Source organism: Schistocerca gregaria, chromosome 3 (genome assembly GCF_023897955.1).
Source record: "Schistocerca gregaria isolate iqSchGreg1 chromosome 3, iqSchGreg1.2, whole genome shotgun sequence".
NCBI lineage: Eukaryota > Metazoa > Arthropoda > Insecta > Orthoptera > Acrididae > Schistocerca > Schistocerca gregaria.
This window is the reverse complement of record NC_064922.1, coordinates 435,581,830-435,606,843: the sequence shown is the minus strand read 5'-3', so window position 1 is coordinate 435,606,843 and position 25,014 is coordinate 435,581,830. Positions and strand designations below refer to the sequence as shown.

The 25,014-nt window shown below is 43.8% G+C and overlaps 1 protein-coding gene and 1 non-coding gene across 2 annotated transcripts in view; both read left to right on the top strand.

The window, feature by feature from the left end:
• Window positions 1–25,014, top strand: part of LOC126354276 (diuretic hormone receptor-like) — a 553,188-nt gene that overhangs the window by 411,251 nt on the left and 116,923 nt on the right. The window contains exon 4 of the mRNA XM_050003816.1: window positions 19,516–19,720. Within this exon, the coding sequence (XP_049859773.1) occupies window positions 19,516–19,720 (205 nt within the window). The remainder of the gene's footprint in view (window positions 1–19,515; window positions 19,721–25,014) is intronic.
• On the top strand, window positions 16,849–16,923 carry Trnas-aga (transfer RNA serine (anticodon AGA)). Its single transcript has one exon. It is a non-coding gene; the product is annotated as a tRNA-Ser (tRNA).

The window sequence follows — 25,014 nt, the reverse complement described above, 5'->3', positions numbered from 1 at the left end:
GCTGAACTATCGCCATAACTACCAGGCACGTACTGGGTAGCGGTCGAGTGAGCTAGCTCATGGTGGGTGCAAAATCCCCTCGCTGTGCTAAACCGATATAAAAGTTTCTGAGTTTGGTATAAGTAAGGTACAGTGTAACTGGTCGTGACTTCCAATCCAAGACTGTGTTAGTTAAGCCAATCTTTCGTGGATTATCTTAACGAATCGGCACGTAGGATGTACTTCTACCTGTTTCCTGTTAATATCTCGTAATTGTTTCCCCCTCGACGCAGCTCTTGTAGTGTAATGGATATTTCAGAGGATGCAAGCGGACTATCTGTGATTACAAGTGGACAAGCGGGTTGCTTATTTACTTAAAGTAATTCCCGGGGTGCCATTATGATTAGTTTATTATCAAAAAATTAATAAAATCTGAGAGCATGGTGAGACTCACTACGCTATAAGAAGAGGATCCGAACACATCATGTCGGTGATTGGCGAGATGGATGATTAAGCAATATTTATTTGTCAACTGAATCAAATGGTTTACTGCACAGCAATAACATGGTATTAAATCCCTGGTGATACGTAGGCTCCGCACAGTATTTGCTATTTCAAAAGTAGACTTTCATAACTAACGTTTAATAAAGAAAGTTCTGAATTTCATGCCGGAACACCTGTCGTTCCTCTATGTTTGATTGCCAACCAAGATTCGCTTTCAGGGCTCGCATACTTCTCCCCACTCCAATTGTTCAATAGAATGCCGTATGGTCCGATCAGGAACACTGTCTTAGAGGCCACCAGCTTCCGAATGGCTGCCATCGTATTCTGCAGCGCTGCTTAAGGCAGCGAATTACTTCAGCTGTCTGCCAAGATCCCGTATTCCTTAATGTTAGAAAACAAAATATATTGCAAAACAAGGGATCCTCAGACAGACCGTTTCCAGCAAACATATGAACCAGCAATTGACTACTGGCGCCAGAGTAAACTTTAAGTTTTTAGGCGTATGTTAAAACATACCCGATGTTTTTATGTTATTCACACAGAGCATGTAGTGTTGTGAATGGGATGAATGTCTCTGAAAACCGTGTATGTTTTACCCCTACAACAATATAAACGAATTTCGAAAGTCAACGCTGGGGAAACAGTTAATGAAATATGAGATTGTCAAGTTGAAGAACGTGATTTTTTTTTAAAAAAAAATACGTTTCTTATTCGTAAACGTCTTGATCGAATTGAAAAAGAAGCATTCATTTCCCCAATATTGTCCTCTAAAATCTGTCAATGAACCAGAAGTTTCTTACTGGGTAATGGTACGGCATACCACTAATTATCATTCAGCACTTTCATGCGACTGTCACGAGTAAGAATATCCCATTAATAGATTCTGAGAACGTCCCCAACATTGTTTCTTCATCGGTAATAATCACAAACCGTTTCCTGTTTAACATTTTCTATGTGCGCTATTCTGATTTAATACTTCGCCAGAATATAAAGCAAAACAACTTAAGACAAAGTACTATGTAAAGCGATATCAACCAAGACGTTGGTGCTGTTGAGCATCAGTGATTCGACTGCTATCACTTGACGCAATACTTTATAATTTAGCTCTTTTATCCGATACTCTGACGTCAAGGTTGTGGCCGAAACGCGCAAATAACTGAGTTTCAGCAACAAAAGACTATTGTAACCAAAAGCGACGTTGAATATGTGCTAAGTATTCCTATCATGTTCACAGGCTTCCTGCGTGACATGACGTCAAAAGTTAATCTCTTATGTCTGCCAACGGTGGCCTTACACGGAGTTATGTTGGTGCTGTTGTTGGTTTGGACAGTTGCTGTGTAGATGTAATGTGATAATGGTGTTCTGCACTACTGCTGTATGGTTTGTAATTGCTTTATCATAAGTAGGGATACGCGAGGCAACACTGACCCTACGCCTTGTCTTACAACACATGTTAAGGGAAGGCAAACCTACGGTTGTAGCATTTGTAAACTTAGAATCAGCTTTTGACCATGTTGACTGGAATGCTCTCTCTGAAATTCCGAAAGCAGTTGGAGTAAAATACAGGAAGAGAAAAGCTATTCACAACGTTTACAGAAACCAGACGGCCGTTGTAAGTGTCGGTGGTATGAAATTGAAGCAGTGATTGAGAAGGGAGAGTTAAGGGTTGTAGCCTATCCCCAGTGGTATTCAATCTGTACACTGAGAAGGCAGTAAAAAATATCGAGTAGGAATTAAAGTTCAGGAAGAAGAAATAAAAACTTTGAGATTTACCGAAGACAGAGACAGCAAAGGACTTGGAAGAGCAGTTGACCGGAATGGACACTGTCTTGAAAAGAAAATGTAAAACGAATATCAACAAAAGCAAATCAAGGATAATGGAATGTAGTCGAATTAAATAAGATGATGCTGAGTGAATTAGATTATGATACGAGACACTTAAAGTAGTGGGTGACTTTTGTTATTTGAACAGCAAAATAACTGACGATGGTCGAAGTGGAGAGGATAAAAAACTGTAGAATGGCAATGGAAAGAAACGCGTTTCTGAAGAAGAGAAATTTGCTAACATCGAATATAGATTTATGTGCTAGAAAGACTTTTCTGAATGTATATATGGAATGTAGCCGCGTCTGGAAGTTAAACATGGGCGATAAAAAGTTTAGACAAGAAGAGGATTCAAAGCTTTTGAAATGAGGTTAAACAGAAGAATGCTTGAGATTAGATCGACAGATCACGTAACTAATGAGAAAGTACTAAAAAGAATTGGGAACAAAAGTAATTTGTTGCGCAATATGACTAGAAGAAGGGTTCCGTTGGTAGGACACATTCTGAGACATCAAATGCTTACCAGTTTAGTAGTGGAGGGAGATGTGTAGGTTATAAATCGTAGTGGGAGAGCAAGGGATGAATACAGCAGGCAGATTCAGAACGACGTCAGTTGCAGCAGTTATTCGGGGATGAATAGCTTGCACATGACAGAGTAACAGGGAAAGGTGCATCAACATAACTGTTATAGAATTACCTCGGATTTTGGAAGGTTGAGTAATAAAATCGGCCGTTCTCTTTCATAAGAATCATCCAAGCATTTTCATCTAGCGATTTATGGTAATTATGGAAATCCTAAGCCCGCATGTCTGGTTGGTGATTTGAACCGCAACCCAATCAATTTCACCTTTATGTTATATTTGCGCTACTTCACGCACTTCATATGGTTCAAGTGATGGTACCTCCGTCATTAGTGCAGACTGTAAACAACACGGAGTATTCCCGGGAGAAGGGTGGATGTGTGTGAGTGTGTCTGTGTGTGTGTGTGTGTGTGTGTGTGTGTGTGTGTGCTGTCTGCGAGTGACTGTGCGCATGTGTTGACTTGTTTCTCACAAGACATTTTCCATTTATTAGTGTTTTTCTGATGCAGTGTGATAGACGTCAATGCCTGAGCTGTAAGTTCTTAACCTCTTTCCTCCGTTGTCTCTTGGCCAAAAGCCACGTGACCGGTTAGCGCCCGCTGGGAAGGGAATGGACGGGACGGGACAGGACGGGACAGTTTCCATCAGACTGGGCGCCGGGCTTCCAATCGCGTAGCCAGTGCCGTAGTTCCTCATTACGTAGCCGGAGGCCGTCCGCGACAAAGGCCTCGCAGAGCGCCTTAGGCGCGCGGATTTACTGCTTCCGGACCCACGGCCTGTCCCCTACGCGTTACGCGATTGGGCGGCAGGTGTGGGACGGGGAGGACAATGACGCGGCCACTGTGCAGCGCGGCGGCCATCTGGTAGCAGCGGCGCGTAGCGGGTGGGGCCGGCGCCGTGACGTCACCCCGTGGCGCCGGCGCCGCCGAGCGCGGAGAGGGCGCGCCCGTCTGCAGCCGGCACGCTCCCTGCATCCCACAGCCTGGCACGCGCTGATGCGGGCCAGGATGCGAGCCAAGGACGAGCAGGAGAGGGACGAACGAGAAAGTACACTACTGGCCATTAAAATTGCTACAGGAAGAAGATACTGTGGTATCCAAACGATTAGCTTTTCAGAGAATTCCCACAACGTTGACACCGCTGGCGACACATACAACGTGCTGACATAAGGCACGTTTCCAACCGATTTCTCATACACAAACAGCAGTTGACCGGCGTTGCCATTTGAAAAGTTGTTGTGATACCCCGTGTAAGAAGGAGAAATGCGTACCATCACGTTTCCGACTTTGATAAAGGCCGGATTGTAGCCTATCGCGATTGCAGTTATCGTATCACGACGTTGCTGCTCACGATGGTTGAGATCCAATGACTGTCAGCAGAATATGGAATCGGTCGGTTCACGAGGGTAATACGGAACGCCGTGCTGGGTACCAACGGCCTTGTATCACTATCAGTCGAGATGACAGGCATCTTATCTGCATGGCTCTAATGGATGGTGCAGCCACGTCTCGATCCCTGAGTCAACAGATGGGGATGTTTGCAAGAAAACAAACAGCTGCACGAACAGTTCGACGACGTTTGCAGCAGCATGGACTATCAGCTCGGAGACCGTGGCTGCGGTTACCATTGACGCTGAATCACAGACAGGAGCGCCTGTGATGGTGTACTCAACGACGAACCTGGCCGCACGAATGGCAAAACGTCATTTTTTCAGGTGAAACCAGGTTCTGTTTACAGCATCAAGATAGTCGCGCTCATGTTTGGCGACATCGCGTTGAACTCAGATTGGATGCGCGTTTGCGTCATCGCCATACTGGCGTATCACCGGGCGTGATGGTATGGGGTGATACTGGTTACACGTCTCGGTCACCTCTTGTTCGCATTGACGACACTTTGAACAGTAGACGCTACATTTCAGATGTGTTACGACCCGTGGTTCTACCCTTCATTCGATCCCTGCTAAAGCCTACATTTCATCAGGATAATCCACGAACGCATGTTGCAGGTCTTGTACGGGCCTTTCTGGAGACAGAAAATGTTCAACTGATGCCCTGGCCAGCACATTCTCCAGATCTCGCACCAATTGTAAACGTCTGTTCAATGGTGGCCGAGCAACTAGCTCGTCACAATACGCCAGTCACTTGATGAACTGTGGTATCGTGTTGAAGCTGCATGGGCAGCTGTACCTGTACAAGCCATCTAAGCTCTGTTTGACTCAATGCCCAGGCGTATGAAGGCCGTTATTACGGCCAGACGTGGTTGTTCTGGGTACTGATTTCTCAGGATCTATGCACCCAAATTGCGTGAAAATGTAATCCCATGTCAGTTCTAGTATAATATATTTGTCCAATGAATACCCGTTTATCATCTGCATTTCTTCTTGGTCTAGCTATTTTAATGGCCAGTAGTTTACTTTGCCGGCTCTTCAAGTTGCAGCATTGTGCAGGCCGCATGCAATAACCACTAAATTGATAATAGTATACCACAAACTTGAATATGCAAATTATTGGTACTTCAGAAGAACCTTACAGAGTACGTGGGAGTAGCGCCATCTACATGCTGTGTATATAGAAAAATTTCGCAGTGAGTCTTCATTCAGAAATTGAATTTCGGTGCTAGCTGTTGAAGGGAAAATCCTGTTATGCCTCTTGTAACAAGGAGAAATGCCTACCATATCGTGTCAGAATTCAACTGCATCTGTATCACGACCTGTCGAGACAGCGTTTTATTGTTATGTGACATGGCTGCTCGTTTGGGTTGTTAGGGATTTCATACTGGCATGAGAAAATGGAAAATATGGGTTACAGAGAGCTTTAATCCACGTTACGCCAGACGTCAGTGGCCCCACGCGACTAGTGCCCGAGTGGACAGCGTATTCACCTGGCCTTGCAGGATCGTATAATTATGTTGCATCCCTCGACTCAGGAAACGCACTTGTGGGTCTGTGGTAAGACCTACAGTGGCATTCCCATCCGGATTCAGGATTCCCGTGGTTTCCAAACGTCAGTTAAGGCAAACGCCGGAATGCTGCCTACTAAAAGGAGCTGGCCGATCTTCTTCCACAGTCCACGAAAGGGGTGCTTCTCTGATGACCTCATTTTTTTGCGCTGTATTGAACTCCTTTATTCCGGTTTCAATGGAAAAGTATATTGTGAAGCTTTTATTAAGAAACCCGTCACAGTTGCAGTACGTACTCATATGTTTGGCGGCTAGTTTCGAAACAGCTTGTTCTTTCTCAAGCCTGACTTACCGATGCTGCACTGAACGTGTCTTATCTTAATAACAAACGCTTTACAAAATAATGGCAGATGACTGTCGCATTCGACATAAGTCTGCCTACCTAGCAAGTTTGATTCTGACATGCAAAGTAGGCACATGTTGATAGTGAAAGTCATCTGCGATTACCTTTTAAAGCATGTAGAGGAATTTTGGTGTTTGTTATCAAGATAAGACTCATTCAGTGCATCCTCAGTAGGTCAGTCTTGAGAATGAAACAGGTTGGTTAGAAGGTAATCGCCAAACATAGACACAGCAACTGTGACAGGATTTATCAATAAACGCTACCAGATTTTTTTAAAAAAGGTTGCTGGTCCTGCATAAACAAAATGTTGAAAGTGAAAGGTTGGAAAAGTATTTTTTTTTAGAAGTGCTGCTCTGTTTGGCAGTAACGGTGGGGGTCCTGAGCAGTCTCGGAAAACTGACTCGCACAATCGATTTGGGCAATAGAAGGAAATAATTTGGTTGTGTGAAAATTGCCGCAGTTAACAGATGAGAAAATTCCGCGCAATAACACGACATGACGTATTAGTACCTTTCATCAGCGGGCATGTACTGCCAGCTGTACTATGACGAGAACAAAAATTTTAAAATGCAAATTTCGGTAACTTTTCTTTAATTGTGATCACAATATATATTTTAAAGAAGTACTGACGTGTAAGTAAGGCCCTGAACTTGAAAAAATTGAATATGACACTCATTTGGAAAAGTGACATCAACTTCTACGACTTAAATTTTTCGGTTACGTTTAACTGAAATATCTTAAACATTTATGGTATCTGGTAGAAGAACAAATTATAAACAATGAATACCTTTTTTCAGAATTTTAACACATGAAAAAACAGAATAGATTACAATGTCTTCAAAAGGCTTGGGTTAAGTTTAACTGAAATACGTAAAATATTTATGGTATCTGGTAGAAGAATTTAATTAAAAAGAATAAATACCTTTTTCCAGAATTTTAAAACATGAAAAACAGAGTAGATTACAATACCTTCAAAAGGTGGGCACCACGTATCACTACTATCCCCCACTTGGTACTTCGAGGGCTGTTGTGACACGTGACCACCGTATGTTCGACGTCCAATAACCACGCAAAGACGGCAGGTGGGAAAAGTAGTAGTGGAGCGTATGTAAAGCTTTTCGGGTGAACCCGGAATGCAGTGCAGTGATGAGAAAACGGAGCGATTTATCTGACGCACAAAGGGGCATGATCCTTGACTTTCGAGCCAGAGGTCAAAGCATTTCCGAAACTTCTAAGTTTGCTGACTGTTCCCGTGCCGCAGTAGTTAAAGTGCACCGCGCATGACAAAATGGCGCTATCAAAAAAACGACGCCGAAGACACTGGTGCATCACCGACCATAGATGACACGGGTGAGTGACAGCTGCGGCACACATCAGATATTCTTTAATTTCCATGGTTGTCCATTTAGCCTACGTTTACGGTAATCGTGGAATTGAAGTTATTTATATTACATATTCCCACAATGAAACGGAGGGTCACACAAAAATAATGTGATAACTAGAAAGATATCAGTTGTTTCACCGTCACTTAATAATGTTATCGTAGCGTTGGATAGAATCACAGATTGTCTGATTCTTCGTAGTAAAGTATTTATAAGAGACTGAAATTTTAATTATTTAATTGCATTACTTTTAGAAATGAGAGACATGAATATTAGGCATTTCACATTTTTCATGCACGGGTTTGCATTTTGTTTCCGTTTGACTATTATTATTAAAAATTTGATCTCGTGTTGAAAGTTTTACATAATGATGTTACGTTAAACTCTGGTCGACTCGGCACAGTGTGATGCGAAGTCTAAAGCTTTGAGCACACAATAGGCGCTGTTCTCTCAGACACTGCTTAAGAAGAGCGTGCTGATCAGATAGCACGTGCTCAGCGCAGAGGGACACGGCAGGCCAAGAAGAAAGGGAACGGCTCGATACCAGGGTGAGAACTTTTCAGACGAAGAGAAGAGCCTCCAGTGAACAATCAACAAGTTTTCGGATGTGGAGACGAGTCTTACAGCGAGACTGGTTCTCCAATGCCTGTCGCACAGCTCGTGTAATTGGCAGCAGTTTTGTAAACAGTCGTCTTGACTTCGGATCGTTGATATTCTTGAAGCTAGTGTGAAAAGCTAAACTGGATGTGGAATATCATGGCCACTGAGATCAAAATTACCTAAAAAGTAATATAATTATTTTGCTCTTTACCTCTTGTTTCAGGACTAGTGGCGTATCTATTTCTTGTTGATTTTCTTTCTTTTCTATTCATTTCTACATTTTCTCTCACATCTCACTTTCCATTATTATTAATGTTATTACTGACGTTTTGGCTTTTGTAATATTAGGTAGAGGAAGTATTAAGGAGTATATTAGCAACTGTTTTCCACAGTTTTCTTAGAGGAAGAAAATACAGATCATCCTGCACAGCTGGAACGGTCGTTTGCTGGCAGGGAACGAGGCCACATAACAATATAATGAGTTGTTAAAGAGAAACCAACCCATTTCGATATAAGATTCCATTAATATAAATGAACAAAATTGTGTCCCTTATAAGAGTAATCAGGCGAATTTTCTCTGGTGTTTCACCAGATACCTTTAATTTCGTGTTTGTGTTGCGTAGCTGGTGGTGACCCAAACAAATTCCTCTCTGTGTGTTACACTTATCGTTGGTGTAGTTCCAATAGATGTGCAGAACTGAGGCCAGCCGGTGTGGCCGAGCGGTTCTAGCCGCTTCAGTCTGGAACCGCGCGACCCCTACGGTCGCAGGTTCTAATCCTGCCTCGGGCATGGATGTGTGTGATGTGCTTAGGTTAGTTAGGTTTCAGTAGTTCTAAGTTCTAGGGGACTGATGACTTATAATGTTAAGTCCCATGGTGCTCGGAGCCGTTTGAACATTTTTTTCCTTCTGGTTCTCTATGTATCATTGTTGATTAAAATATCAGTGTCATTTGCAAAAAAAGGGCCCACTTTTTGTGTGTTAGACGGAAGATCTTTAACATATATGAGGAACAACAGTTAACCTAAGATTGAGCCTTGGGCAGCTCCATTCGTGGATTCTTCCTAGTCAGGATTAAGTCCCCAGACTACTGGTTGACCGAGCGAGGTGGCGCAGTGGTTAGACACTGGACTCGCATGCGGGAGGACGACGGTTCAATCCCGCATCCGGCCATCCTGATTTAGGTTTTCCGTGATTTCCCTAAATAGCTCCAGGCAAATGCCGGGATGGTTCCTTTGAAAGGGCACGGCCGACTTCCTTCCTCATCCTTCCCTAATCCGATGAGACCGACAACCTCGCTGTCTGGTCTCCTTCCCCAACAACCCAACCCAACTACGCTGGTTGACGTACATTGTATTAAGCTTTGTTTGTGTCTAGCCTGGCGATGTCCTGAATGAGTGCTTTGAAGACTAAGGATGTAGCAGTTTGGACATGTTAATGAATGTCTTCAATGGAAGATTTCTCTGCGGGAGTTTTGGAATACTGCAGAAATTTAGTTTTGATGATTAACATATTGCACCATCCGCTCTGCAACCTTTCTCCACTGGTTACAACAGAACAGTTGTCACAAGTCTCAAATCATTTTTATAGCGTTCCTGAACCGCTCTGTCGGGAATAAGTGTCTTCTATGTATCAAAATTTTAAATGGTAGCCGCTACATTCTCAAAGTGTGTTTGGGGCTCTGATTATAGTTTCAGCGACGGTATCCTGCAGTATGGTCATGTACAGAAAATAGTGACTTTTTTCGAGGGGGGGGGAGGGGGAGCGTTATATGTACAATCACCAATCACCTGGAATTATTAATAATTAATGGTCACGCAAAAGCTACATTACTGACTCAGCCATGGTGTGAAATTGGCCAACATACCCGGCGAAAATACTGTACACTTACATACGAGTGAACGGGTCTTTCCCCGTCGTCCCTGATTTTGTCAGTAAAATATTGACGTGCTAGGTGTTTCATTCACGTCATCCTCTAGTGACCTATATTTAGTAAACTGTCGCTATACTGTTACGGGATCTGGGGAATGATCATATGGCCCTACGTGTTACGAGTCAGTATCAACACCAGCACCAACGTGAGCTGGTGCTATTGTGCAAAGAACAACCGCAGCAAGGAATTCTTTGGTGCTCGGTTTGGCCTTGTATGAAGGATGTATAGAGCCACCTTCAATACAGTGTAACCTTTGCTGGAGTATTGTGTAATCGTATGTGCTTTTGCAGGGAAAAATATTTGCAGTGTCCGGCAGCTTGGTATCTAATTTTATACAAACAAAATTATTCAAGCCCTATATCAGTTCCTGCAGCGTCAACTGCATTGGCGAGGCAGGGATTTCAGATTGGAAGAAACCTATAAATAAAGAACATCTTTGCAGCCATACCACTGTATTGGTTGCTGCTCTGTGATGAAAATATTAACGGCCCTCGGTCTGTTTCTAACAGCTACTACCGTATAAATACACTCCTGGAAATGGAAAAAAGAACACATTGACACCGGTGTGTCAGACCCACCATACTTGCTCCGGACACTGCGAGAGGGCTGTACAAGCAATGATCACACGCACGGCACAGCGGACACACCAGGAACCGCGGTGTTGGCCGTCAAATGGCGCTAGCTGCGTAGCATTTGTGCACCGCCGCCGTCAGTGTCAGCCAGTTTTCCGTGGCATACGGAGCTCCATCGCAGTCTTTAACACTGGTAGCATGCCGCGACAGCGTGGACGTGAACCGTATGTGCAGTTGACGGATTTTGAGCGAGGGCGTATAGTGGGCATGCGGGAGGCCGGGTGGACGTACCGCCGAATTGCTCAACACGTGGGGCGTGAGGTCTCCACAGTACATCGATGTTGTCGCCAGTGGTCGGCGGAAGGTGCACGTGCCCGTCGACCTGGGACCGGACCGCAGCGACGCACGGATGCACGCCAAGACCGTAGGATCCTACGCAGTGCCGTAGGAGACCGCACCGCCACTTCCCAGCAAATTAGGGACACTGTTGCTCCTGGGGTATCGGCGAGGACCATTCGCAACCGTCTCCATGAAGCTGGGCTACGGTCCCGCACACCGTTACGCCGTCTTCCGCTCATGCCCCAACATCGTGCAGCCCGCCTCCAGTGGTGTCGCGACAGGCGTGAATGGAGGGAAGAATGGAGACGTGTCGTCTTCAGCGATGAGAGTCGCTTCTGCCTTGGTGCCAATGATGGTTGTATGCGTGTTTGGCGCCGTGCAGGTGAGCGCCACAATCAGGAGTGCATACGACCGAGGCACACAGGGCCAACACCCGGCATCATGGTGTGGGGAGCGATCTCCTACACTGGCCGTACAGGTGATCGTCGAGGGGACACTGAATAGTGCACGGTACATCCAAACCGTCATCGAACCCATCGTTCTACCATTCCTAGACCGGAAAGGGAACTTGCTGTTCCAACAGGACAATGCATGTCCGCATGTATCCCGTGCCATCCAATTTGCTCTAGAAGGTGTAAGTCAACTACCCTGGCCAGCAAGATCTCCAGATCTGTCCCCCATTGAGCATATTTGGGACTGGATGAAGCGTCGTCTCACGCGGTCTGCACGTCCAGCACGAACGCTGGTCCAACTGAGGCGCCAGGTGGAAATGGCATGGCAAGCCGTTCCGCAGGACTACATCCAGCATCTCTACGATCGTCTCCATGGGAGAATAGCAGCCTGCATTGCTGCGAAAGGTGGATATACACTGTACTAGTACCGACATTGTGCATGCTCTGTTGCCTGTGTCTATGTGCCTGTGGTTCTGTCAGTGTGATCATGTGATGTATCTGACCCCAGGAATGTGTCAATAAAGTTTCCCCTTCCTGGGACAATGAATTCACGGTGTTCTTATTTCAATTTCCAGGAGTGTATATTTGAAATTCCAGGACTGCATGTTGTCCTGTTTAGAAAGAGGACAAAGGATGGTATCCACAGGACGTCAGAACAATAACGGTTAAATCCGTCTTTTCAGGATTGTAGAGAACATTCTGAGCTCAAACGTTATATCGTTCCTTGAGCAAAAGACACTTCTCAAAAAGAATCAATACGATTTCAGAAGAAAAACACTTGTGTGAAACATAGATTGTTGTATTAGTACGTGACATCTTACAATCAGAAAATGCGTGCGGACAAGTAGATTCCTCATTCCTGAATTGCAGAGAAACTTTGAATACTGTACGTCATCATCGATATGTATAAAAAATGTAATCATACGAAATATACTCCTAGACGTACGATTGGTTCGACGTACTTTTAAATAAGAGTTCAATATGCCGTTCTGGTCGGTGAATGACCTACAGAATCTAAGGTAACATTGGATGTATCCAACGAAGTGAAGCAGGACCACCAATGTGCTCAGTGTACATAAATAATTTGTCGACAGTGTGACACTGTTTTCTATTTGGTGGCTTGTAACCACCAAAGAGAAATAGGTCCACTAATGTGCTCAGTATACGTAAATAATTTATCATATGGTATCAGCAACACTGCAGGACTGTTTGCTGAAGATTCGGTGGTCTGTAGGAAACATTGTCGATGGAGGACCATAATGAAATGCACAGAGACTTGGATAACATCTCCACTTTCAATAATCAATGCTACCTTTGTTTAAATGTGGGTAAATACTAGTCAGTGCCTCTAACAATGAGAAAGAACCCGATTGTATGTGATTACAGGACTAGTGGTGAACGTTGTGAGCACGTCACACCGTATTAAGTATTTACGGGAATTATAAGGAGTAATACGAAATGCGACGAGCACGTAAAGTCATCCGTTAAGGTGAATGGAAAACAGATTTCTTGGGCGGTTTCCGTGAAATAGATGTAAACTTGTAAGGCAAATTGCAAAGAAGCGTTTACTGTGGCCTATTCTAGTTTGCTGTTCCACTTTTTGGAGTCCTTGTCCCGTAGGCACGACACAGGTATCGATCGATCGAGTTTAGGGATGGGCTGACAGAGTCGTAACCGGTTGGTGTAACGTAACATAAGTGCTCGGAAAACTTAAATGGGAATATTTGGAAGATTCCACTAGAAACTTTGATGAAAATTACAAATATAGAATTTTTTTCAGAAATTACATTGTAAGAATTTTGTTGGCGTATTTCTTTATTGCGAAAAGTAAGAACGTATATTTGTCTTCAGATAGAAAACAGTTAATCAACTTTTACAGTTAACTATTGTAACTGTGTACACAGCCTTGCCCAGGTATGTATGTATTCCAGTTTCATTAGACCATTAGAGCATCTCCTCCACCTTCCTTTGTGTTCATCTCCTTCTCCCCATTGTCTCAGTCCACAGCCTCCACACCTCTCTAATGCCCATCAGCTACTCCCCCATCTCCATATCTTTCGTTTCTCGGTTCAACTCCACCGCCACCCCTCTGCCTCCTACTCTTCCCTTTCTTTGCGCCTCCCCTTGCCCCCCCCCCCCCCCAACCCTCCTGTTCATCTCGTCCTCCCTCGTATCTGTCTCCATGTCTTCCTTGCCCCTATTTTTCTGTCCGTATCTTCCTTCTCCCTTCTTTCTCCACATCATCCCCACCCCATTAGGAGGCGGCTGCTGTATCTCATCCCCGCAGTATTTGTTTCAAGATAGTAATTAATAAGTGTACGAAGTTTGGCTGAAATTGATCCAAGGTTTCAGGAGGAGTCTTTTTTATCCTTATCTTTCCCCTCATACTCACGTGTCACATATATTTAATATACTTCACTCACATTTTACATGTATTTCTAGCGTATTCCACACGGCAGTTCGGTTTTCACGTAGCTCAATGTGTGTAATATCATATTTCCTGAATTATGAGTCGTACAATGATATAATTTTGTAAGTACATTCACCAGCGTACCTGGGCAAGAAAAAGTTCGTCTTATAGCCCTAAACAAGGCAGCTGGGCCTGACCGACCGCCGGGTCATCCTCTGCCATGGCGTCATTAGATGCGGAATAGAGGTGTGTGTAGAGCACACCATTCTCGTGGTGGTTGTCGGATTCCTTGACATTTCTACGGCTACAAATCGGTCGAGTAGCTCCTCAGTTGATCTCACGAAGCTGAGTGCACTGCAGACCACTCTTAACAGTACCGGGAATAGAACCGATACTCCACATGGCCACTCAGCTACGCAGGCGGACCATATGTGGAAACTATACGCCAAAAGTGTTTCCAGTGGAGTCAGTAGCAAAGAAGTAATATATAAGCCATGCATCATGTAGTAGTTTTAAAATGATGTAACCGATAAACGTTTTCCCTTTCATCATTTTGTGGGGGTTGTCAGAGAGAAAAGTTGCGTAACGGTTTGAAATTATGTGTAAAGTTCGTTGCAAGTCAGGAACACGTAAACCTTCAGCTGTCAAACACTGTGATGGGTACCAAATGTTGTATGTCCACAGAGTATCAACTAAAAGTCCGATTTAGTTCGTGCTGTGTGAAATCGCCCGGTAGGACATGCATTAAAGGTAATTAGAAGTTACACCAGAACTACGGAACGCAGGAAAAGAGTATCTGCGAATAACTAGTTTGTGTATGTCCTATGGTTGAGTTGGTAAAACGTTCGATCGTCAGACGAATGGTAAGTAGTTGAAATCCCACTATTGAGGAATTTTTTCTAACTGTTTACGTGGAAACTGGTATATAGTAGAACATTTTCGTGACAGGTAAACAGACTCTTCGGAGTTTGTAGCAATGTTCATTTGGGAGCTTGTCTTCGCTTTGTTAGTTGAACTTTATGTATTTACTATTGATCTTTTTAATTTGGTCATTAGTACTACGATTAGTTTTATTATTATGGTTTTTGCTATTACTTCTGAACTTAGGATGCAAGTGTTTTCTGTTCGAATTACTGTACATGTTCTATGAAACTACAAATATAATCTATAGGTTTACTACTTTCAAAGAAGCAAAGCGAAAGTAGACTATCAAGAAAAAAAATTATGTGAATTCCAAAAAGCCCTTTCGTATATCGTAAATATCTTGTCAATTATAACACGTTCACACATAAGACAATAAAAAAAGTTTCGTCTTTATTTTTGAACCCAGCCTCTGCCGACTTATTAACAAGAGCTGCACCTTTACTTACTTACTTTTATGCTTTTCGTCTGCTCCGTAAACCAAGTTTTACTTTCAGTTAATGTATACGCCCGCTCTGCGTGATGGCAGAACCTAGTACGAACTAAATCGGAGTTTTGGCTGACACTCTATCGACATACAACGTTTGGTACCGAACTGAGTGTCTGACGTCTTGAGGTTTGGGTGAAAGTGCTTTCGTCCTCAAATACTGGATATTCACGCATCGTAGGCTACACTTCTTTTTCACCCCCACCCTTCTGATCGGTAGATGGTTCTCACACCCACAGCGATTCTTTCCAGGCAGTAAGTGTACGACGTTTGGTGGAAATCTGTCCAGCAAATCATGAGGAGATTTTTATAATATGTATGGGTTCCGTGGCAGCTGGTGAAAATTAGAAAATACGAGGGCTATTCGGAAAGTAAGGAACGATAGGTCGCGAAATGGGAAACACGGTGAAAATCAAAACTGTTTGTTTGCAACAGTTAGCTACAACTTCCAGCTACTTATCTCCATAGTCGCCGATCCGACTTAGGCGTTTGTCGTAGCATTGTACCAACTTTCCAATATCCTCGTTATAGAAGGCAGCCGCCAGTGCTTTCTGCCAATTCAAATGGTTCAAATGGCTCTGAGCACTATGGGACTTAACAGCTGTGGTCATCAGTCTCCTAGAACTTAGAACTACTAAAACCTAACTAACCTAAGGACATCACACACATCCATGCCCGAGGCAGGATTGGAACCTGCGATCGTAGCAGTTGCGCAGTTCCACACTGCGCGCCTAGAACCGCGAGACCACCGATGTCGGCTTCCTGCCAATTATCTACGCTAGCCTACAGCTCGTTGTCTGTGCCAAATTGTTGTCTTCATAGCCAGCGGTTAATGTTAGCAGAGATAAAACTCAGAGAGAGACAATTACGGGCTGTATTGTGGGTAATCCAATATTTTCAATTGGAAAAGATGCAGGACCATCTTCATTCTCCTGCAGAATGCGGCTGAGAATTGTCTTGAAGAAGAAACAGCACGACAGTTATGTAATGTTGGATGCATAGCTTCAGGCAAAATTTCTCACCTTGCCCTCGTACTTGTTGGGAGACACTATTGTTCTAGGTATCTTTATGTGCTCCCTGTGATCTCAGAACTAACAAGAACGACGTAACGTGATCGACGGGCATACTAGAGACACTTCCCAACACACTTGTGCAAAACTTCATCGGATTTTCAGTGTGGTTTCCATTTCGCCACCGATCGTTTCTTACTTTCTGAATAACCCTAGTATGTTAGTCTTCAGATCTAAATTTATTAACTGTTTCCTAATATATTATGCTGTTGGTAGAGCACGTGCCCGCGATTTGCAAAGGTCCCGAGTTCGAGTCTCGGTCCGGCACACAGTTTTAACCTGTCAGGACGTTTCATATCAGCTCACATTCCGCCGCAGAGTGAAAATCTCATTCTGGAAACATCCCCTAGGCTGTGGCTAAGCCATGTCTCCGCAATATCCTTTCTTCCAGGAGTGCTAGTTCTGCAAGGCTCGCAGAAGAGCTTCTGTGAGTTTGGGAAGGTAGGAGACGAGGTACTGGCAGATGTGAAGCTGTGAGGAGGGGTCGTGAGTCGTGCTTGGGTAGCTCAGTTGGTAGAGCACTTGCCCGAGAAAGGCAAAGGTCCCGAGTTCAAGTCTCGGTCCGGCAGAAAGGAAGTTTCAAGAAAAATTCATTTCAGCACAGTATTTCACAAGAGGCAATAAGATTGTTTAGCAGAGTACTTTGAAAATTTTCTACAATGTCAGTATAACCTTTTAATAACCTTTTAATCAGTGAAGCTAAGAGAAGAACAGTGCCATCAATACTGACGTCATCTTGGGTGACAAGACAATAATCATAGCAATTAAGACGTAAAACACAAAACAGTAAAATTGTCCAATACGAAAGGATCGAAATTAAGAAAAATTTGAATGATTAAAAATGTCATTTACGTTAATCGTCTTTGGTAAACTGTCCACAGCTCGTGGTCTCGCGGTAGGGTTCTGGCTTCCCGAGCACGGGGTCCCGGGTTCGATTCCCGGCGGGGTCAGGGATTTTCACCTGCCTCGAGATGACTGGGTGTTGTGTCGTCTTCATTAGCATCATCATCCATCCCAGTTACGGTCGCAGGAAGGCAATGGCAAACCCCCTCCACTAAAACCCTGCCTACTACGGTGGTGTGGGTCTCCCGCACCTTTCACTTACGCTCTTTCCAGTATGGGACTTCATCACCATCATCTTTGATAAACTTATTCATATTCTTACCATAAGGTTACTGCTACTCGATCTATCGGAGTAACAAGCATCCGTTTGAGATCTTAAAGTGTGAAAGTGACATGTATTCCACCGACAAGATCGGCAAAAGGACGAATAGATACAGGTTACTAATTATACAATTTGTCTTCGTTGTTACGCAATTTGCAATACAGTGTGACGAACGTTTAGTACATCTTTGTTCCAAGATGGGATGCATCCAAATCTTCCTTGGCGTGTGGAATTCCTCTTTTTGTGTGGGCAGTAAACCAAAAACAAGGCAGATGGAAACAGTGAGTAAACTGCTTTTTATTTCAAAAGTAATCTACATAACTGTTAATACATTTGTCCTACTGTGAGACAAGACGGGCAGCGCCTTCACGGAAACAAGTTTGCGGCTGCGTACAGAACCATGTGATACCCAGCCGCGAATCTCTTCGAAGCAAATCGACAGCCAGGAATGCCTTTCTTCAGGGCCCTAAAACATGGAAATCGGTTGGGAAGATATCGGGACTGTATGGAGGATCCATAACGGCTTCCCGGCGAAACGTCTGCAGCTTGGTCGAAACAATCGTGGTAACATATGGGTTCAAATGGTTCAAATGGCTCTGAGCACTATGGGACTTAACATCTGAGGTCATCAGTCCGCTAGAACTTATAACCACTTAAACCTAACTAACCGAAGGATTTCACACATACATGCTCGGGGCAGGATTCGAACATGCGACTGTAGCGGTCGCGCGGTTCCAGACTGAAGCGCCTAGCCGCGCGGGTTTAGCCAAGCGGTCTCAGGCGCTGCAGTCATGGACTGTGCGACTGGTCCCGGCGGAGGTTTGAGTCCTCCCTCGGGCATGTGTGTGTGTGTGTGTGTGTGTGTGTGTGTGTGTGTGTGTGTGTGTTTGTCCTTAGGATAATTTAAGTTAAGGAGTGTGTAAGCTTAGGGACTGATGACCTTAGCAGTTAAGTCCCATAAAGTTTCACACACATCTGAACATTTTTTTGAAGCGCCTAGAACCGCTCGGCCACACCGGCTGGCCAACATATGGGCAGGCATTATCCAGCAACAGAGTGATGCCGTCCGTCAGAATTCCAGGGAGTCTGGACTTGATGGCGAACTTCAGTTTTTGCCAAGTGCTCTCATACCATTGTGCGTTATTTCAGGCGACTTCTTCCACTGTCATTAACATATGTTTGGAATCCTGAGGAAATTCATTCGTGGCTGTAGATTTACTTAAGGAGAAGAGGTACAGTCAAGATTGTTCAGGCAACCGCAAACATTTTTCTATGAAGACATTGGCTATTCTGTCTCACAGTAGAGTAAATGTAGTAATAGGTTTTGCGATTACATTTGAAACAGCAGACAGTTTACTTCCTTTTTGCATCTGTCTCGTTTTGATTTGGTTGCATGATGTATATCAGATAGTGTGTCTTTTAATTGCGGGCAGCTCATCTCTATACGTTCGATCAAAGTGCAGGATGTGCAGCTGCCAGAACTACACTGTCCCTCTATTGCACAGAATCACGTTCACACGCCCGACTGTGAAAACCGTCGGCACTGTTCGGAAACAACGCACATGAGGCGGAGCGCGGACCATCAGCTTAAGTTTGTAACAAACCTAAGGCTACAGCCGCTGTTCCAGTTGAAACTGGTATTGCACATTCTGTTCTCAACAGCCTTTGATGACAGACTCGTTGTAAATAGACGCACGTCGGAAGATTTTCTTTTCATAAAACATTATCATATGTTTATCTTTGATGTTGTATTCATCAACGGCATATGCGCCGAAATGTTCAGGGTGACTTCAAAAGTCCCTGGAACCTAGTTGGTTGGTGAAATGCGATAACAAATATTTGCATGTTCACGTTTGTCTTTAATTGGGGCGATACACTAGCACGATTATTTTTGGGTTTCTTCGTGTTTATCATCTCCTGTTTTCAAACAGAATTTTTGTCGCAGATGAACAACACGTGCTGTTTTTTCTCACTATCCACGTGTCTACTGTTGCAGAAAATGCGAGCCGGTGGTGCCACGCGAACGGCACGTGGTCGAGCTACAGCAACTACTCGTCGTGCGAGGCGATGCTGCCCAAGATGCCGGTGGTCGAGGTGATCGACGAGGTGATCGTCGAGGTGGCCACGACGCTCTACTTCACCGGCTACTCCGTCTCGCTCGCCGCCCTCGTCGTCGCCGTCACGATCTTCCTATACTTCAAGTAACGTATAACAGACAGTATTCTGCCGGAACTACGTACGCCAGAGCCTTCTATCAGCACCTGACTACTAGGCTCCTAATTCAGATACTTTATACACTGACATAAATGTAGTATTTTATACCATGAAGCACTAGACCGATATTTATCACACTCTGTGACTGTTTTCGTCGCATAACGAATATTAAATGAATAAAGTTTCGTTCAGTTCAGAAATGACGTACATCTATCCATAGGGGCATGAATATACCCACCGTATTCGCTGTGATGTCGAAGTGAACAGAATCAATATGTCACCGTGAGGAATTTCTTGGCTGGCTTGTCGCATATGCTGTGTCGGTTCATTAGTACTGCTTCCTGGTGGCTGACATTAAACTGTATGTCTCCCAAGCAAATTTGATGTAGTAGGGGACTGGACGAGCCAGTCAAGGATCTACACTTTCACCAAGGCATTTGTGGTGTGAACGTAAGTTGCCCTCCCAGAATCCGCCATTTGGTACTTTGTCACGAAGGCTATGGTAACAGGGTTTAGTTTGGTTTCTTCCTCCAAACAACCCAACCCAACAGGGTTTAGCATTCTTATCACCTCTTGACATGGAATTCAGTGTCGCTGTAAATATTAACGGATCAGTGCAGTTGGCATATGTAACAGATCCCCAGATCATGATTGACGAAGATGTACATCCGGCCTCGAGAATCTTTCACAGGGTTTCCTACAGACACGTTCCAGTCGGTTTGATTGCCACAAACAGAAGTGAAACTCATCTGTGAACATCAGTGCCTCTTTTCAAGACGGCTCGACGCCAAGCGAGTCCCTGTCGACTGTGGTACGATGTCAGTGGTAAACAAGTCACGGCAGCTCGAGATCTGCGCCCTGCTTCCAATAACAGTCTGCTCCCGAGTGTTTGTAGTGACACTGCCTGTAACATCTACCCGGATATCAACTTTTCTTGTTCCTCAGAGCCAGTCGAACAATCCTACCATATTCTCCTAAAATATTTGTTACAGAAGGACATGTGCCCTTTCTTCTTGCTGAATCTTTCTCTACTCGTTCAGCCGGAGTTGCAGTGGAGTCAACTGACTGAGTGGTATTTCGCTGTGGAGCTCCTATGTCCTTAATTTTAATAATTTGACCTCCCTAATCAACAGGTTACTGGAGTACCTGACAGTGATCGACCAACGCCATGGCTTAAACTCTTTCCACCAGTGTGATTTAACAGAGTTGGGTCAATAATTCGCAAGCACATATCACGTGAGAGAAGATAGCCCTGGAGGTTTGCCGGCCGCGGTGGTCTTGCGGTTCTAGGCGCGCAGTCCGGAACCGTGCGACTGCTACGGTCGCAGGTTCGAATCTTGCCTCGGGCATGGATGTGTGATGTCCTTAGGTTAGTTAGGTTTAAGTAGTTCTAAGTTCTAGGGGACTGATGACCACAGCAATTGAGTCCCATAGTGCTCAGAGCCATTTGAACCATTTGAACCATTTGAATCCTGGAGGTTTACAATAAACAAGCTAACCCGCCACAGCGTCCAAGATAACAGCAAACGTCTTGCGCAATGGCACTCGGCTCTGAGGTGAAAAAGGTTTCGTAGTCAACATAACCGGCAAGACGAAGAGAGTTGACAACGCACGGCTCCTTATGACCACACGGTCTTGGGTTAAATTCCAAACCATTCTGAATTATGTCACGGATTGAGAGCAGATGAGCAAATGATGGTGACTGTTAACTTCGGTGAAACCGTGGTGCCTCTGGAGAGAAAGAATTCACGAACTGACAGCGTGTTTCGTCAACAAAAACACCGAGACAGCACTGTGCTATAGACACATTTATTCGGTTTTGTACACGAGACACTTAGACTCAAGGCACCTCAAACGGAAGTAGTGCGAGTGCAGTCAGAAAAAAGGCAAGCATAGAGGTCTTTCTAGAATCGCAGAAGCTCTTTCAATCATTCGCTCATTATGCATTTCGTAGCTTATTTATTCCAATGTAATTATGTTAGTTTTGATTGCTGCACCATAACATCCATCCTCATTTAGAGCTCCATGTATGATTTACAGAGGTATTGTTCTAATCTCTTTTTAGGAGGTAGCAACTGGTAGGCAGTGATCCGTTAGTATGGGTGTCACGTGAATACTGTGTTCTGTTCTACGACACTGCAAAACAGAATGTGTGGATGGATTTGTAGCTAGGATTTATATTCCATTACTGTTGTGGAGGGGTGAAACAAGGAGGGCAAAGTACAGACGAACACAATACAAAAAGGATATCCCTGACGAAGAAAAGTCTACCGGCATCAGACGTAGGTCTTAATTTTACAATTAAAAAAAGTTAGCGCAAGGTACGTTTGGAGCATAGTATTGTAGGCAAGGTATGGAATCACGGACTGTGTGAAAATTGGAATGGAAGAGAATCGAAGCGTTTGAGACGTAACACAATAGAAAGATGTAGGAAGTTAGGTGGACTGATGGAGGACTGAGTAGATTCTCCGCAGAACTGGCGAAGAAAGAAATGTATGGAGGACACTGACAAGAAGAAGGAACAGTATGGTAGTTAATGTAATACATCAGTAAATAACTCCCAAGGTACTAGAGCGAGCTGCAGTGGGCAACATCTATCGGTAATAAAGAGACTGGTGTAGGTACAAAAAGAAATTTAAGACGTAGGATGCAAGTGCTACTCTGAAATGAACAGGTCATCACAGCAGAAGAATTCTTGATGTAGCGCGTCAGTCCAGTCAGAAGGAAATAAAAAAGACTGTCGTGGAAGAAACTAAACATGTGAAATGTGCCACTTCTTCTGTAAGTAGCTCTACAAAATGAATGGAATGCAATTTTACCTGGCATTTTTTAAAGTTGGTGACATGGTTTGGCTTTCTTTACGGAAATCTATCCACAAGGATCCGAAGGAATTTTATGAGTCATCTAATTTAGCCTGTGTTTATTAAGAACTACCACCCATAACGATGTTTGTTAGAAACTGAGTAATTTAGATATTTGTGTGAATAACTATACTTCCTGGAGTCAGTTGGCTATCGGCCTGTACAAGATTACTGCGACAATGCTCTGGTGTAGTACACGTCAGTGACAATAAGTTTCTTTTCTCATAGTCCGCCTGAGTAGTTAACTGAGCCGGCAAGGTAGCTCAGAATATTCGATCAGACGATTGGCTGCCCTCAGTAATAAAAGAACGGAGTGAAGTATTCAGCGATGACTTGAAGGGGTGTCACATGACGTCCGCCGAGAACAAATGACGAAAACGATAACGAACAAAATGAAGATAAAAGTGTTGTTAGTGCGGCAGATGCCGAACGTGGAGCTTGAGTTCGATTCCCGGCCAAGTCGGAGATTTTATCCGCTCGGGGACTGGGTGTTGTGTTGTCCCCATCACTTCATCATCGTCGACGAGTATGTCTTCGAAGAGGCTCAAATCAAATAAAAAGGATTAGACTAGGCAGCAGAACAGTCGGAGATAGGTCTCCAAGCCAATACCTTTTATCACAAAGCAATAGATACTCGTATTTTTTTTCAAGTTTCTCTTACTGGTCTTTCATGCTGCTCAAGTTCAAGAGACTGCTGATACAGAAATTCTGATTGAAATCAGTTTAACATAAGGTTACTCTACGATTAGCTTTGTTCTACGCTTAAGATTTGTTCTCTCATTGCTCGTTAAGGTACATCAGTAGTAGCATAACCCTAACAAATATTAAGACTATACAACTAAAAACCGAGATATGTAAACGGTGTCATAGTGTCTACTAATTATTACAAAAAACGTGTTTAATGTAAGAAATGTACTGTACGTACGATGTATGATATGAGGAAGGTGGATTGTAACTTGGGAAATGCCGTGAATAGGAATCCAGCTCACTCTGATTTATATCATCAACCTGACAGTTGTCACCACCTGGCTCAGAGTAAAGTGTTACTCCGTACCTTGTTTCATAGGGCACATGTCATCTCAGATCCTGAAAGTTAGTCAGCTGAGCTAGCTAGCCCTTTCAGAAGTCACCTTTTGCGAAAATGGTTTTTGGCTAAGACAGATCGGACGAGCGTTGCGTTGCGCTATAGACTAACAGTGAATTGGGTGAAAACAACGAGGTACCAACTACCTCTATGGCGCACACAGGTATCGTTTGCAATAGGATTGGTCGTATTGTGCAGAAACATCATGTGAAATGTATTTTTCGGCTAAGATCTAACATTAGGATCAATTTAATTTCTTCCGAAAAGGAAGATCTTGATTTGTGTAAAGCAGGTGTCTATCGTACTCCTTGCATTTGTGGCAATTCGTGTGTTGGCCAGACCATCAGTTCCTCGGAGGAGCCGTCTTTTGAGCATAAGCATCACCCGTGCTTACAGTGGCCGAGCGAATCTGCTATTGCACAACATTACCTTTCCAACAATCTTCTTATGCTATATAACAACATAGAAATTCTGGCATACACATCTGAGTATTGGGACAGTGTTATTAAGGAAGCACTTGAGGTTAAATTAGCAAGCGCCCTTATAAATAGCGATGGAGGTTGTTGCCTAAATTCTGCTGAGAAACACGTTTGTGCCTAGCCAAACAACATAAATTTAGAGCTATATCGCTCGCCTTTGGTATAATATTCACTGTCGACAGCTTCTGATGTTGATCATAGTTGGGTATTAGGTGGTGTGTCTACTGTGTGTGTGTGTGTGTGTGTGTGTGTGTGTGTGTGTGTGTGTTGGCAGGTGTTGCCTTTCGGCATACGTGCACCATACGCCTCCACAGAGCTCTTTCGTGCATGTTGTACCTTGAAAATAACAGGATGAGCACTTTTTGAAGTATCAGCGGTTGTCGAAGACGTCAGCCGGCTGCATTCCCGTAAGCCGTTTGAAAAAAATGTAATTAGGTTGTGTACTTACTATTCCGGCTTTACTCATTTTCACTATCACTGTAACAAACGTTGTATCAGAGTGCACATACTTTCGAGAACTACTCAATGCTGTTGGAACACTACAACATTTTACTGAACCGGATCTTATTTCCCTCGTTATATCAAAAGATACAACTCTTACATATATTATCTCTGGAAAAAATACTTGTACGGTTTGAGTTCTACAACTTATTGAAAACAATACTTCGGTGTTTTATATCACTTTAGAATATCACGTATGAGGTACTTTGCGACGTACGTTGTAGACTTCGTAATGTGACAAAAATTTTCTCGGATATTCTTGTGAATCAAATTTGAATAACGAATACATTCAAACAATAGCAGCTACTACTCACAGGTTTCTTTGGACATCATTGTGTGAGTCCTATGTGCCTTAC